The sequence below is a fragment of the Schistocerca nitens genome, chromosome 6, assembly GCF_023898315.1.
Source record: "Schistocerca nitens isolate TAMUIC-IGC-003100 chromosome 6, iqSchNite1.1, whole genome shotgun sequence".
NCBI classification, from domain to species: domain Eukaryota; kingdom Metazoa; phylum Arthropoda; class Insecta; order Orthoptera; family Acrididae; genus Schistocerca; species Schistocerca nitens.
In genome coordinates, this window is record NC_064619.1 from 646023999 (window position 1) to 646038812 (window position 14814).

The 14814-nt window shown below is 44.8% G+C and overlaps 1 protein-coding gene across 11 annotated transcripts in view; it reads right to left on the reverse strand.

Moving 5' to 3' along the window:
• Positions 1-14814, reverse strand: part of LOC126262390 (hemicentin-1) — a 1144740-nt gene that overhangs the window by 666173 nt on the left and 463753 nt on the right. For all 11 annotated transcript variants that reach the window (XR_007546725.1, XR_007546724.1, XR_007546726.1 and 8 more), the window contains exon 4: positions 12995-13156. Coding sequence is in view for 5 of the 11 variants with exons in the window: in XM_049958994.1 (XP_049814951.1) it covers positions 12995-13156 (162 nt within the window). In the remaining 6 variants the exon portion in view is untranslated. The remainder of the gene's footprint in view (positions 1-12994; positions 13157-14814) is intronic.

The window sequence follows — 14814 nt, forward strand, 5'->3', positions numbered from 1 at the left end:
TTCTAAGTACTAGGGGACTGATGACCTCAGATGTTAAGTCCCATAGTGCTCAGAGCCATTTGAACCATTTGAAGGTTTCAGGCTGTACGGAGAATGTTGCAGTGTTTCCCAAGCAAATCGCCGAAGCGTAGCCTTCGTCCGATTGACAGTGTAGGGGCGGGCGTTATCGTGCAACAGGATGACTTCGCCTGACAGCATTCCTGGGCGTTTCGACTTAATGGCGCGTCGTAGTATCTGCAAAGTGTCTCCAGAGCGGTGCGAACTGATTGTGGTTCCACGCTCGACGAACTCTACAAGCAGAGGGCCCTTGCAGTCGAAGAAGAACATCATCATGATCTTCCCCTGGTATCTGATTGGTCAGCGCGACGGAATGTCATACCTAACGGTCCGAGTTCGATTCCCGGCTGGGTCGGAGATTTTCTCCGCTAAGGAACTGGGTATTGTGTTGTCCTTATCATCATCATTTCATCTCCATCGACACGCAAGTCGACGAAGTGGCGACAACTCGAAAGACTTGCACCAGGCGAACGATCTACCCAACGGGAGGCCATAACCACACGGTATTTATTTATCATGATCTTACCAGCACTTGCGTGAACGACTTTGGATTTCTTTGGCGAGGGAGATGAGGGATGTTTCCCTGTTGGTGTTGCATTTGCCCACCGGCTGTCGGAATGCTGTCGCACCGAATCATTCTCCTGCACGATAATGCCCGCTCGCACACTGCCAATCGGACGAAGGTTACGTTTCAGAAATTTGGTTGAGAAACACTGCAACATACTGGGTGCATACCAGATCTTCCACCGTGTGATTACCACACCTTTGGCGGCTTGAAGAAGGAAATGCGCGGAGGTGGGTTTCAGTCGGACGAGAAAGTGCAGGTGTGCGTGCAGTTTTATATCCGTCAGCGGCAGAACGCGTTATACGAAACAGGGATTGATCATCTCGTCTCCCGGTGGGATAAATGTCTTAACGCGTCTTGGTGATTACGTTTGAATGGAACCATTCCATGGTCTCGTTGTGGAAAGTGTTCGGTTTGCATCTGACTGGCCTTCATATTTTTACATGTAACCTGCCTCACAACCGCTTCTCACTCCTATGTTTGTTAGTAGGGTTTATCCCAATACTATTTTTTAAGATAACAAGTCATGTATGTACCATGGTTTGCTGACACTGCACCAGTCGTTGTAGAGTTACGCTTACATGTTCATACCCCATTTCTACGAATGTAGGTTATAACGGTGACTTACCCTACAATAATTTCCTTTCTTCTCTAGGTAGTATGTTGAAAGCTTAAATCCTCGTACGCTGAACACCGATAAGAATATTGTTAACAAAAAACACGTGACTGTATGTAAGGTCCCACAGACATGTATTTTCAATGACGATTGTTTCCTGAGCAACAACTACAAAATAAGTTCTCCTATTGCGTTAATCGTGTATTTCAGAAACATTTTAGACCCGACGTTTATTATCAAACATCGATAGATATCCAAAATACTCAGCAAGCTAATTGACATTTAACAGTTTAACAGTGGGCAAATAATAAGTGATGAACTCTACTCAGTTTTTTAAACGTTCTGAAGCAAATAATAGAAGATAAGAACGTGTGTTCCTAAAAGTACACGCAGTGTCGTCCTGCTGCAAGCAAAATATCATTACTTTGCTTATGTTGCATTTATAGCATAATGGCACAATGTAGCAGCACATATCGGCGAAGCCATACTGATATTTGAGTCAAATAACAGAGAACATAATGAATTTATAAGTAACAAACTAAAAAAGATGTTTACTTCCGTATCAAATCTAATTGTTAATTAATTTTTCGAACGCAGTGAACACGAATGGCATTTTAATTAACAAAGTGCAATATGCGTGGTCAGAATACGCAAGTGAAATTGTATAATTTGCACTGGAGCATATTTTTTAAACATCAACGACTGGGTTCAACAAACACACGCACCATGAACGTAGGACTAACAGAGCTGAAGTATTACATTTGCCTCGTGAAAACAGGCAAAATAAATTGAATTATATCCACTTTCTCCACCGATATATCTAAAAAAATTGCGTAAAAGGAAAAATGACAACGAAGCATTCGCGCTCTCGAAAAGGCTTTGAGCTAAAATATGTTAAATAAGTTACTGACTGTACCAGTCGCACCCGTTCTTTAATCGAAATGTTTAAAAACATATCAATCAGTTTTGAGATATTGGCTTTCTAGGTTTATAGGAGAATTGAGGCGTTCATTCATTTGTATGACCCCTCAGTAGTTTCAGTCTCTTGTGAGCCTTGTATTAGATGTTTAGTACGTGGTATTTCCATACCAGTTTACGATCGAGAATCCGACGTGTTTAGCGTGTTCGTTAAATGCCGTTAATTATTAGATAAAAAACTGCGAGGCCCATAACTATTGTGTTGGTTTTTGAAGTGTTTATTTTAAAGAGGCAGGTAACATGGTTGAGATGTAGCTGGACGGACCGCTGGGATTTTCAGAATGGTAGAGTAGGGAGCGAGAAAAGGATGTCACACACAAGTAGGTGGTCAGCAGCTGGACAGTTAGGCAAACAGTCATGTTTCCGTGTTTCTAAGTGACCTGAGTGACGGGGTTCTAACCAACTCTGTTCGTCTTAATGGCAAACCACGAGGTTCCATCTAACATTCAGCGAAAAAAAAAAAACCACACACAGATAATCAGTTGCACAGCCAATGAAGGCAACAGTTGGATCAGTGCAAGTGATGAGAATTCTCTATCAAGTAGAGTTGTACACTTCAAAAGTCTGATATCTCTTGTACTCTTGCATTGTGAAACATCTACTACTGCAGAGATCGCCTACATAAAACGCACTACAACGCTGGCAGTTACTGCCTGATTAGCGGGTAGTAAGTCCAACGCTCACAGAGTTGAAACAGACTCATGTATAGTTTTACGCTTAGTTACCTGGATTACGTTAATGTGGAATGCTGGTCTGCGAGTCTGCCTAATCCCAACTTTTCTTTCGATAGCTAAGATGGACTATCCTAGTTCTCTCACTGTCGGAACTTTTAACGTATCTCCTGGCAATATACACATTAACGCAGGTTTTAAATACAACATCTGATGCAACATACTACATTCATCATAGTCTTCCCCTTTTTTGTAGACAAAATCGTGAAGTGTCTGTAGCTGGTAACAATTCAGGAAATAAATCTTCAGCAGCTACTGCTGACTTCTTTACTTATTCTGCTACAACCAATTTTAAATGAAAAGCTTCATTATCAGTTCAACATTACGACACAAAACATGTGATTCTGGCCTCCATTTCCATATTTTGTAACCTCTCTAATTTTAGGCTACATGATACTGTTGGGTAATGAGGCCTTAGCCTCGAAACTGGTGCCTCTCTCGTAGCGTCTGCAACTGGAGTTCGGCGAGCATATTCGTGGCACTTTCGTGCTTACTAAACGAATATGTAACCAAACGCGCTGCACTGTTTTATCTTCTCCATTTTATTTATCAATCCTATCTCGTAAGGGTCCCAGACTGACAACAAGTAATCAAGTATCGATCGAATGAGAGTTTTGTAAGATATGTCCTTCGTGGGTGGACTACACTTGATGAGCATTGTTCTAATGAATCTGCCTGGCATCTGTCCTTTCCTATGAAAAGTTTCATGTGGCCGTTCCACTTTAAGTCACTCCGCATGCAAACTCTCACACATTTAATGGTCGTGAGTGTATCTTACTTATACAGGGTGTCTCAAACGTTTTGACTCAAATTGAAATAGGTTATAGTGGGCCTACAACCGGCTATATTCAGGTAGGGCAAAATGGTCGAAAATGCATGTTTACTATGTTATGGACACACACAGTGTGCTATGCCAACAACAACGTAGATCATAGTAATTGTTCAAGTCAACGTCGACCATTCTCACAGCGTTCATTGCAATGGGACGTAAGTTCTGCTGCATTCCCGCAATGATCCTTTGTGCTTGCTGTACACTGGAACAGGCAGTGGGTGACAAACAGCATACACCCCTAACAACCAAACAGACACATCATACACAACTTAGCTCATAGCACATGTACCATGTGACGACCGGCATATGCGAATCACTATCCCTGATGTCAGTTGTCCGTTGCAACTGACAACTTGTGTAGTGTGCAAGGTGAAGCTTGTTACTATGTACAGTGCATGACATGTAGTGAAAGATGGGATGTTACTCGTCACCGGCAGATATTGATTTAATGTACGCCTACAAGGCAGCACGAACAAACTGAGAATACTTTCCCACCAGAATTCATCCTAACTGGAAATAGTTTATCGCCATGATAGACGGAGTCATTCATGCTACAGAGAGCATCGCTAAGTTTCCGCCAGAGACATGTCCAAACACCAGACTTTGAGGAGAAGGTGTTGGATCATGTGGCCGACTACCCAGCAATAAGCATCTGTCATCTAGCCCGTGAAATGCACACTTTGCAGGCTGTAGTGTGGAGAGCACTGGCGCAATAGACATTACACTAGTATCGTAAAGAACGTTTTCAAGCACTAGGACAAACAGATTTTGAGCTCTGCATGCACTTCTATCAATAGGTTATCCACTGCAGTGTTGTAGTGTCAAATTTCATAAAGTTTGCATTGTACATGGATGAGGCCTAATCACCCATAATGAGGCTTCCAACAGCCACAACAGTCATGGGTGGACTTTGTCCAAGATCATCTAATAAGTCCTTACTTGCGGCCTCCCCATTTGACTGGTCCATGTTAGCTGGTGTTACTGCAAGATGTGCTGCCACAGTTCTTGGCGACCATACCTCTTGTTGTCTGCGAAAGGATATGAACACAATGGTGCACCAGCCTATGTATGTTGAAGTCCATGAGCATCTGAACAACACATAACCTCATCGTTGGATTGGAAGGGGAGGTGCTGCCACACAGCCAGCATGATCATCAGTTCTCACACTTCTGGACCTTTTCCTCTGAGATTACGTCAAGAAGTTGGCGTATGAAAGTCCCATGGAAAAGCATGAAGACCTGCTTGCTAGGGCCCAAGGTGCTTATCGCCTGATACAACAGACACCGCCGGTCGCTGTGGCAGAGTGGTTCTAGGCGCTTCAGTGCAGAATCGCGCTACTGCTACGATCACAGGTTCGAATCCTGCCTCGGGCGTGGATGTGTGTGATGTCCTTAGGTTAGTTAGGTTTAAGTAGTTCTCAGTCTAGGGGACTGATGACCTCAGATGTTAAGTTCCATAGTGCTTAGAGAAATTTGAACCATTTGAACAACAGACACCAGAGATCTTTGACAGAGTGTGCCACAACTTCATGTGCCTTTGCCATGCTCTCAGTGAGAATGGCTGCTGTCACTTTGAACAATTACTGTGAGATACATTATTGCCATGCAGTGTACACTGGGTATGTCCATAACACAATAAAAATACATTTCTGACCACGGGTTCCCTGTGTCAATCCAATTGGTTGCGGATCCACTATCACCTGTTTCAGTTCAACCCAAAAGGTTGGAGGCACCCTGTATATCTCAGTGTGTATATGTGTATGACCAGGATCTCGTCGCCAAACCCTGGATCGAATTCAACCTAATTTGGCACAGAAACAGCAAGCATAACGATTGTGAGTGCTGTGTGATATCAAACCTCCTAGCTCCAAAAAGATAGATATACAGGCAGAAACGTTTTTTTTTCCCTAGACCCTGACATATATATTGCCCTGCACGACAGGAATGTTGTGTGGGAACAGTTTTGGCCTGCCAAATCAACCTGCTTTGCAGGGCAGCCTACTTGACAGAGGCAAGAAACGGTTTCCTGGCCCATGACACGCAGGCTGCCCTGTATGACATGTGCATTGTGCTGGAGTAGTATCAGCCTGCTTTGTCGACTTGCATTGCTTGATGACCCACATCTGAGTGACAAGAAATGATTTACAAGGTCCTGATATGTATCCTCTTCCGCATAACAAGGATTTTGTAGCTGTATCATCCTGCTTTACTGAACTGTACTGCAGGGGCTACACATGCCAATGGGCATGCCTGACAACAAGTTAAGATGGGTAGAGGAGGGGATGGACTGAGCAAGGGAGAGGAGGAAATGATCAGAGCGAGGGGAGAGGTACATGAGGCACTGGGTAGTTGGAAAAGGAAGAAGGGGAGGTGGATATGTAAAGAGGGAGGGGGAGGAGGAAATTGTCAGAGGGAGGCGGAAGGAATATATGGTCAGAGAGAAGGCATGGAGGAAATGGACAAATAGAGTGGGAGGAGGAGACGAAGAGACAGAGAAGGTGGGGAGGGCGAGATACATAGATAGTTGGAGGATGAAGTAGATAGATAGAGGGATGAATATGTGGATGCAGACAGGGGAAGGAGACGGTGTCTTCAATATATGTATTGAATACATATGCAGACAAAGCTGAAGGGAAAAGACTAGTATAATATACAGTATAAACTACATGCAAAAGATTAATTTTCTGGAACATCTTACACACATAAACTAGGAAAAAAAACGGAAGCACCACACACAACTACACTATTCACATAATGACACATCTCACCTACCCGAAGGCCGAAACACAGCTGTAGTGCGTGACTGGGGTTTGCTACTTGAGGTTTAGTGACTACAGTTCCAACTGGAATGCGAAGCTAGGTAATACACTCCTGGAAATTGAAATAAGAACACCGTGAATACATTGTCCCAGGAAGGGGAAACTTTATTGACACATTCCTGGGGTCAGATACATCACATGATCACACCGACAGAACCACAGGCACATAAGACACAGGCAACAGAGCATGCACAATGTCGGCACTAGTACAGTGTATATCCACCTTTCGCAGCAATGCAGGCTGCTATTCTCCCATGGAGACGATCGTAGAGATGCTGGATGTAGTCCTGTGGAACGGCTTGCCATGCCATTTCCACCTGGCGCCTCAGTTGGACCAGCGTTCGTGCTGGACGTGCAGACCGCGTGAGACGACGCTTCATCCAGTCCCAAACATGCTCAATGGGGGACAGATCCGGAGATCTTGCTGGCCAGGGTAGTTGACTTACACCTTCTAGAGCACGTTGGGTGGCACGGGATACATGCGGACGTGCATTGTCCTGTTGGAACAGCAAGTTCCCTTGCCGGCCGTGCACTATTCAGTGTCCCCTCGACGATCACCAGTGGTGTACGACCAGTGTAGGAGATCGCTCCCCACACCATGATGCCGGGTGTTGGCCCTGTGTGCCTCGGTCGTATGCAGTCCTGATTGTGGCGCTCACCTGCACGGCGCCAAACACGCATACGACCATCATTGGCACCAAGGCAGAAGCGACTCTCATCGCTGAAGACGACACGTCTCCATTCGTCCCTCCATTCACGCCTGTCGCGACACCACTGGAGGCGGGCTGCACGATGTTGGGGCGTGAGCGGAAGACGACCTAACGGGGTGTGGGACCGTAGCCCAGCTTCATGGAGACGGTTGCGAATGGTCCTCGCCGATACCCCAGGAGCAACAGTGTCCCTAATTTGCTGGGAAGTGGCGGTGCGGTCCCCTACGGCACTGCGTAGGATCCTACGGTCTTGGCGTGCATCCGTGCGTCGCTGCGGTCCGGTCCCAGGTCGACGGGCACGTGCACCTTCCGCCGACCACTGGCGACAACATCGATGTACTGTGGAGACCTCACGCCCCACGTGTTGAGCAATTCGGCGGTACGTCCACCCGGCCTCCCGCATGCCCACTATACGCCCTCGCTCAAAGTCCGTCAACTGCACATACGGTTCACGTCCACGCTGTCGCGGCATGCTACCAGTGTTAAAGACTGCGATGGAGCTCCGTATGCCACGGCAAACTGGCTGACACTGACGGCGGCGGTGCACAAATGCTGCGCAGTTAGCGCCATTCGACGGCCAACACCGCGGTTCCTGGTGTGTCCGCTGTGCCGTGCGTGTGATCATTGCTTGTACAGCCCTCTCGCAGTGTCCGGAGCAAGTATGGTGGGTCTGACACAGCGGTGTCAATGTGTTCTTTTTTCCATTTCCAGGAGTGTAGTTGAGACATAAGCAGATATTTAACTGTTTCATTGAGCAGAACATATTTCAGTTGTGAACCTCAGCGTACTCTGCTGTTAAAGGCATTTTACAACAATTATATTGTACAAGAATGTGACCAGGCATTGTGTAGGGGAGCAATGGCGAACAGTAACGGTATTACTAACGATATCCCACGCAATGATCACTTCTGGCTACTGCGACTTCGTCACTTTGCTAGACTGTTTAGGGTGTTAGTGTATCGGTCCAAGGGCGGGATTTCTTGGTGCCCTGGTAGACTGCGCGCGGATTTAAGAGTGAGAGGGGAAAGTCGCTGATTAGTGTCCAGCATGAATGTTGGGCTGGGAGCCTGTGCGTGGAACGTGTGAGGAATTATTTACATTTAACACCTACATGTGCTTCTGATGTAATAAGCCCTTCCACTCCTCTTCTTGTCGTTAGTTATGGGTGAACAGTAGGTATACAGGATAGGCACAAAGTCTCAATCCATTTCCGAAAATTAATGGAGTCATTTACATGACACGTCTTTTTAATCCATTCCTGTGACAAGGGGCCTATTTTTTTCATGATATTCCATAAAAATGCTTATGATATAAGAATGAGTGGCAGTTAGCCTGTGATTGCATGATCTTCCTTATATGGAGGTGCAACAGTTCACTTGGAAATTTCGAAAGCCAGCACCAACAAAAGGAAATATCTGGTTACTTGTCGATAAGTTACAAAGATCTGGAAACGTTGCCGATGAAGCACATACAGGGACACTTCCAAGGGTCGTCCAGCGAATCAGAGAAGCAACTAAAAGAAGACTGACTGCTTTAACAATACGTTGCAACTGACAAAATCAACGTTTATGAAACTTTTACACTACTAAAGAAGAAAGTGTACCATAATCAGGAGCTTCACAAATTAGACGACAAGAGTATCCAACTCTGCCAGCTGCGTGTTACGATCTGATAGGCACCGCATCCAACGGAACCTTATGCATCACATTTCGTTTACTGAAGAAGGCACATTCCACACTTGTGAAAAAGATCAGAAACATTGTGGTGTATCAAGCCATCTCATGCAACCATTGACTGTCAAAGAGCAATGCTCCCAAGCACAGCTTCAATAAGAAGGCATTGCTGACACTATTGTGTTCCATCAGGATGGAGCACTCTTCATTTTACTCTCATAGTAAAAGAGTTCCTCAGTCGATGATTCGCCAACAGATAGGCAGCAGAGGTTCAGCAAGACTGTGGCCATCGCGTTCAATTGATTAGACATCCTTGGATATTTTGCATATGGATACATAGTCAAGGGCATACTGTATAGAAGTAAGGGACTGTCAGGAGTGCTCGAATCCAGGATCCAGCGTCGGCCGTTTCACAAGATATGCTTCAGAATGCATTCAGGTCTGCCCTCCAACGATGCAGGCAATGCTGCGAAATGGTCTTCGATGAAACTATATACACACATCGACAATAAACATACACGCATCCACTACTTTTTAGAAATGGGTAGAGACTTTATGGCCACCTTTGAAAAATAAAACTGGCCAGGAAAATATTTATAAGACTGACACGGAATTTTGGTAATGAACAGGAGAACTTCCTATAGTAGAAAATGGTAAAAACGCGATTTCGCTGCACCAGTTAGTTGCATTCTCATTCTCTGCGTCAGCACATGTACCGCGTGCTCTATTCCGGGTACTCTACAGTGTCATTTCGTCTTCAGGGGAAACCTGGTGCAGCCTGTCAGCCTATGTGAACCCACAAAACATGAATAATTATGCATCAATTTGCTCAACAGTACTTTGAGGGCCGCAGCATAATCACAAATATGATGTTTAATGCGCAATTTCTGGTGTTCCCATTGTAACAAGGTTCTTTCTTCAAACTGCTAATACTATCTGGAATATCAGAAACTGTTTAATCCATAAGTGGATCAATTCATTGAAAATGAACAACAGAGCAACTGTATACATTGCCGTGACTACCATGTTAGAAGTGCATCATGTATTTGGTGAGGAGAGGACAATCAGCAGAAGCAGTGCAATGTTCTTGCCAACTCAATCACATAATCTCACTCCCTATGATTTGTAACTGTGGGGCAAATTGAAGCGTCAGGAGTACTCAAATAATCCTAACACACTGGAAGAGCTACAGCAGATTAATGAAAACACTATTGCTGCTGTCTTTCAGGTGGAGTTGCTACACGTGTCTCTCAGTTCGATAAATCGAGCATCGACGTGAGGTAGCCATTTGAAGCATTTTCTGATATGTTCATTAATAACGGTCAATCCCACTTCTCTGATCACCAGTACACGCTTTATTCGTCTGCGTGCAATACCTCGTGGGGAACACATGCTGAATGCGAGTTACAAAGCGTGATATTCCATCCTACAATCCGATATCTTCACAAAAGAGAACGTACCATGGCAGTGAATATAAGTCTTGCAAACTGCAGTACAGTAACGTTCTCAAAATGTACTCTGTGAACACAGGGGCTCTATTCTAGAACGTCCTGCCTCTGTGGGAGATGTACGAGTTTATTATAGTGATGTTAAAGCCTATCAGCAAGTAGAGAACGACGACGCCTACTTCTATGTCCACATACTGCAAACCGTGGTGCAGTGCATGGCAGAGAGGGTAATTCTCGTTGTATCAGTTATTACAGCTCCTGTCCAGTTGAATTCACGCTTGGAGAGTGAGAATGATACCTTAAACGCCTCTGTACGCTATGTGATTAGCATGATCTTGCCTTCGCGAACTACGTTGAGTGATACTTAAGAGGTTGAGGTATATTCTTAGTTTGCCCACTTTCAGCTGGTTCTTGAAGCTTTATAATTAGGCTTTCGTGAACAGTTTGTGTCTTCAAGTGTCTGTCAGCTCAGTTTTTTCGTCATCTCCTTGGCGCTCTCCTTGTGTAATGAAAGATCAATACCTGCCATTCTCGACTCCTGTCTGGTTTATGCTTCCATTGTTGGAATTTGGCGAACATTTTCTTTTTAACGTTTTTAATTTGGAAGGTACTTCAGTCAGAAAATATACTCGCCTTCATCTTTCGCAATAAATTAGCATTTTCACGAGAAAAATATTCATTTTCGAGCCACGGTAACTGCACCCTTCTCCACCAGGAGGCTGTTTGTTTTTATAATCATTGCTCCAAAGAATCGCAGGTGCACGGCAGGGAATCTGCGGGAAACTCGGAGGGGAGGAAAAAAACTTGGCGAAATTCAGCAATTACTCGACAAGATGAGGGTTTATTCGCCATCGCTGTTATTAAGCACCGGCCCACCGCCAGCGCGAGGAGAAAAGTTAATATATTTTAACGGTCGTCGTAAAGGCGAACAGCACTCGGAATGGAAGACTGTGCGCCGGCCGCAGGAAATTTGACGCGGTCCGTCCAGTTAGAGTGAGTGCTATCGGCAGCTAAATCACACTGAGTTACGGTGGGGCGCCACTAAAGTGGCGGCTCAGGTCGCAATTAATACTGCCCAAGGCGCCGAGGGCCCAGCTGCCGGCGGGCGCGGGTCGTAAACGTCTAACAAAGGCTGCAATTTCTTTCCACCGGTCCTCTCTTTTTGTCGCGCCACTTTACGCCTACTTTGAGGTCTGCGCGAGTAATTGAGTGACAAAGTGCAACCGAGTCGCCTGGGAGAGGGAAGAAAACAAGTGTAGCTAGACCACCGCAGTGAACGATAAATATTACCAGGCCAGAGTGATCACATGTTTAGTGGTTACAACTGTAATATCCCAGGTACCGTTTCCTTCTACAGTTATTTAATCAGTATACAAAGTATTAGTTGTGGAACGTAGCTTTAAGTGCCAGGTTTCATATTAAGAAATTATAACACTTCAAATATTTCATTATACCTGTAAACCATGTAAAGGGCCGGTGTCACACGGGGCACAGTATCTAAAACAACCACACCGAACAAGGGACATTGTAGGAACAGTAATTTAGCTATAACCCCTCCACTCCCGAATCCTTAATGAATCGAATTATTGCTCATAAAACTGCTTCAAACGTCTGATTAATTTAGAAATACAGCATTAACTCCAATTTCTTAAATATATGACGTTAAAAATGTAAAACCCTCATGGTTGAAGATGCAAAACCCTAAATATGTTCGTTTTATTACTTTCGGATTAATCATTGGACCATTGTAGTCTGGGTCATTTGCGTTCCATTTTTATTAGAGGAGCTAGTTTTTCACATGTATCAATGTTGATAATGTCGTAAGTCTTGAAGTATGTGTCATACTATTACATGATTATGCAGGTACATTCATTGGTACATTAGGGTGTTGCCCACAAAATGTATTGCGAATAGAGTTAGTAGTAAATTAACTCTCGGAGTTCCAGGAATTTATACCTGAAAATATCGTTTTATTAATTTTCTTTTCTTTAAGTACCAGTGCCTTTCGCATGAAACTGCCAATGCCACAGCAAGACACAGACACTTAGAAGGGCACTGAGGTACTTCTATGAATGCAGTGCATTGTAACAGTCACTCACAGTGTTCGAAGAAACAGTCGGCTCGGAGATTGTGCTACATGATTGTGGGAGACTGTGTAATGTGTTTTCTATTTTATATATACATAGTGATCGTATGACAGTGGAAGTGTAAATATATCGAAAGTTATTGTAACGTATATTTGAGTTTGTACTACTGCTGTTGTAAGTCGTTTCGAAATGAAACCAGTGGGGCAGTTTTGATAAAAATTTATTAAATTTTAGGTCCAGTTTTGCTTGTTATTTAGGACTATGTCTTAGGCATTATGAGTTCATCTCCGTGAACAGCTGCGCTTCAGTTATAACCACTTGGTGCGTCGTTATAAAAATTTCACACTGAAAGCCGCAACGTCATGTCGTCTGCGCCTGTGCGCGTCACGCGGGCTGGAACGTCTCGAGATGCAGGCCTTGCCCGCGTGTGACTGCACCTGGCTGGAGCACGTACAGTATCAGGAGAGAGCAGTACTCACCGTGGACGAGCAGGCGCAGCGAGGCGGTCAGCGGCTCCTTGAGGGCGTCGTTGTGCGCGCGGCACTGGTACGTGGCCCGCAGGTCCCCACGGCCCAGGCGCGCCGTCAGCGTCGCGACGCCGGTGCCGGCGCCGTTGCTGCCCGCGCGCTGCTCGTTCGTCGCTGCAACAGCCGCGGGACGTGCCTTTGTCAGTAGCTCGCTCTCCGCGAGACATTTTACGGAAATTGGGGCCAGTCGACGAGCGGGGCACAATATTTTTAAATTTTTTATTTTTATTTTTCGAGTCCAGGACATAAAATAATTATAAAAACTAATAAGTATTGATTCACACAACAAATTTGCAAAATTCAATATGTACAGTAGTATTTATGACAAAGATTTCAATAATATATGTACAGAGTGGTTCATTGATCGTGACAGGGTCAAATATCTCACGAAATAGGCGTTAAACGAAAAAACTACAAAGAACGAAACTTGTCTAGCTTGAAGGGGGAAACCAGATGGCGCTATCGTTGACCCGCTAGATGGAGCTGCCATAGGTCAAACGGATATCAACTGCGTTTTTTTATATGGGAACCCCCATTTTTTATTACATTGCTCTGAGCACTATGGTTCAAATTGCTCTGAGCACTATGCGACTCAACTGCTGAGGTCATTAGTCCCCTAGAACTTAGAACTAGTTAAACCTAACTAACCTAAGGACGGCACAAACATCCATGCCCGAGGCAGGATTCGAACCTGCGACCGTAACGGTCTTGCGGTTCCAGACTGCAGCGCCTTTAACCGCACGGCCACTTCGGCCGGCCTTTTATTACATATTTTTGTAGTACGTAAAGAAATATGAATGTTTTAGTTGGACCACTTTTTTCGCTTTGTGACAGATGGCGCTGTAATAGTCACAAATGTGTTGGCAGAAGAGCCAACACCGTGTTACTAGTGGAGGGCAAAATGCACGAGTTTTAGCTCACGCAGGCTGGCGTGAGGAGGGAAGAACTATACTGACGTGAGGTCTGGAACATGACAAGGAATTAGAATTCAGAAAGCGGACGTAATTAGTTTGATACTTAACTTTAATCCGTTAATGATGAACGTCGCTCTTGATGGTACATGATTCACAATATTATCTGTTCAGAATACATTCGTAGTAACTGAATATGGCGCCTTGCTAGGTCGTAGCAAATGACGTAGCTGAAGGCTATGCTGAACTGTCGTCTCTGCAAATGAGAGCGTATGTAGACAGTGAACCATCGCTACCAAAATCGGCTGTACAACTGGAGCGAGTGCTAGGGAGTCTCTCTAGACTAGACCTGCCGTGTGGCGGCGCTCGGTCTGCAATTACTGACAGTGGCGACACGCGGGTCCGACGTATACAAACGGACCGCGGCCGATTTAAAGGCTACCACCTAGCAAGTGTGGTGTCTGGCGGTGACACCACAACAAACATATGGCTGACAATTTTAGACGAACAGTTGGTAACAGGTAGGTTTCTTAAATTAAAATACAGAATGTAGGTACGTTTGAACATTTTATTTCTGTTGTTCCAATGTGATACATGTACCTTTGTGCACTTATCATTTCTGAGAACGCATGCTGTTACAGCGTGATTACCTGTAAATACCACATTAATGCAATAAATGCTCAAAATGATGTCCGTCGACGTCAATCCATTTGGCAATACGTGTAACGACATTCCTCTCAACAGCGAGTACTTCGCCTTCCGTAATGTTCGCATATGCATTGACAATGCGCTGACGCATGTCGTCAGGCGCTGTCGGAGGATCACGATAGCAAATATCCTTCAACTTTCCCCACAGAAAGA